The sequence below is a fragment of the Myotis davidii genome, unplaced genomic scaffold (genome assembly GCF_000327345.1).
Source record: "Myotis davidii unplaced genomic scaffold, ASM32734v1 scaffold629, whole genome shotgun sequence".
Taxonomy (NCBI): Eukaryota; Metazoa; Chordata; class Mammalia; order Chiroptera; family Vespertilionidae; genus Myotis; species Myotis davidii.
In genome coordinates this window covers 1,612,079-1,613,117 of record NW_006300210.1, presented here as the reverse complement: position 1 = coordinate 1,613,117, position 1,039 = coordinate 1,612,079, and the positions used below count along the sequence as shown (strand labels likewise).

The 1,039-nt window shown below is 48.9% G+C and overlaps 1 protein-coding gene across 3 annotated transcripts in view; it reads left to right on the top strand.

Moving 5' to 3' along the window:
• The window catches only part of TMEM33 (transmembrane protein 33), a 12,986-nt gene that overhangs the window by 495 nt on the left and 11,452 nt on the right, over nucleotides 1-1,039 (top strand). For all 3 annotated transcript variants that reach the window (XM_006776614.2, XM_006776613.2, XM_006776612.2), the window contains exon 2: nucleotides 1-74. In XM_006776614.2, the coding sequence (XP_006776677.1) occupies nucleotides 30-74 (45 nt within the window). In that variant the 5' untranslated portion in view covers nucleotides 1-29. The remainder of the gene's footprint in view (nucleotides 75-1,039) is intronic.

Below are 1,039 nucleotides of genomic sequence, written 5' to 3'. Positions count from 1 at the left end.
CGTCCCGGACGCGTGCGTGTGCCCCCTCCATGGCGGATACGACCCCGAACGGCCCCCAAGGGGCGGGCGCAGTGGTAAGTGAGCCGGCCAGGTGATCTGACTGGATTTGCAGGAGTTAGGAAGGAGCAGGAAGTGTTGCCAGTCGGTCCGAGGGCTCCAGAAGCTCTTTGCTTTCAGGACTGGGCTTTGTGATTGGGGTAGGGTTGACGGTGGGGCCGAGGGAGGTCGTGAGCGAAGATGTAGAGGCACCTGCACGTTTCTTTTTCAGAAGCGACCTCAGGCTAGTTGTCGGGCCCGCCTGGAGCAGGTGGCCCACACCTGTATGCCCTGGAAGTTGGGCCTTCTTGCCTCTCCCGCCCCTCGGTCTCTATCCCAGGTCCCAAGGTTGAAGATGCCAAGTGCGATCGTGCCAGGACACGCCTCATTCTGCACATGCGTGCTGGCAGAGAATGTGTCTGCTCAGTTTATGCCATTATCTCTATATATACCTCTTTCTTTTTTTCTTTATTTTGCAGAACCTTTTGAGAGTTAGTTGCATACACCATGATGGCTAACCCATCAATAATTCCGTATTCTACATGACTACAGTGCAATCATCACTGCAATTTTTGCAGTTAAATTTGGGAAATTTAACATTGATAACATGTTATAACATAATATTCAGCCCATACCCAGACCCGTTGTTCTGCAGAATACTCCTCAAATTGGAGTTGTCTGATAAATGATATTCTATCCTCAGTATATTATATATATCAGGATGCATTTTATGTTGATTTTTCTCATCATCTGAGATACTAAGTTTGATTATCTGGTTAGGGTGGTATCCACCAGATTCTCCATTGTAAAGATATCTTTTTTTGCCCTTGGAATTAAAAAGTAGTCTGTGAGCCCTGGCCTGTGTGGCTCGGTTGATTGGGCATCATCTGTGGGTCCACCTCAATTCCCAGTCAGGGCACCTACCCCAGTTATGGGCTCCATCCCTGGTAGGGGGCATGCAAGGTGGTCAGTTGATGTTACACTCTCACATCAGTTTCTCTCT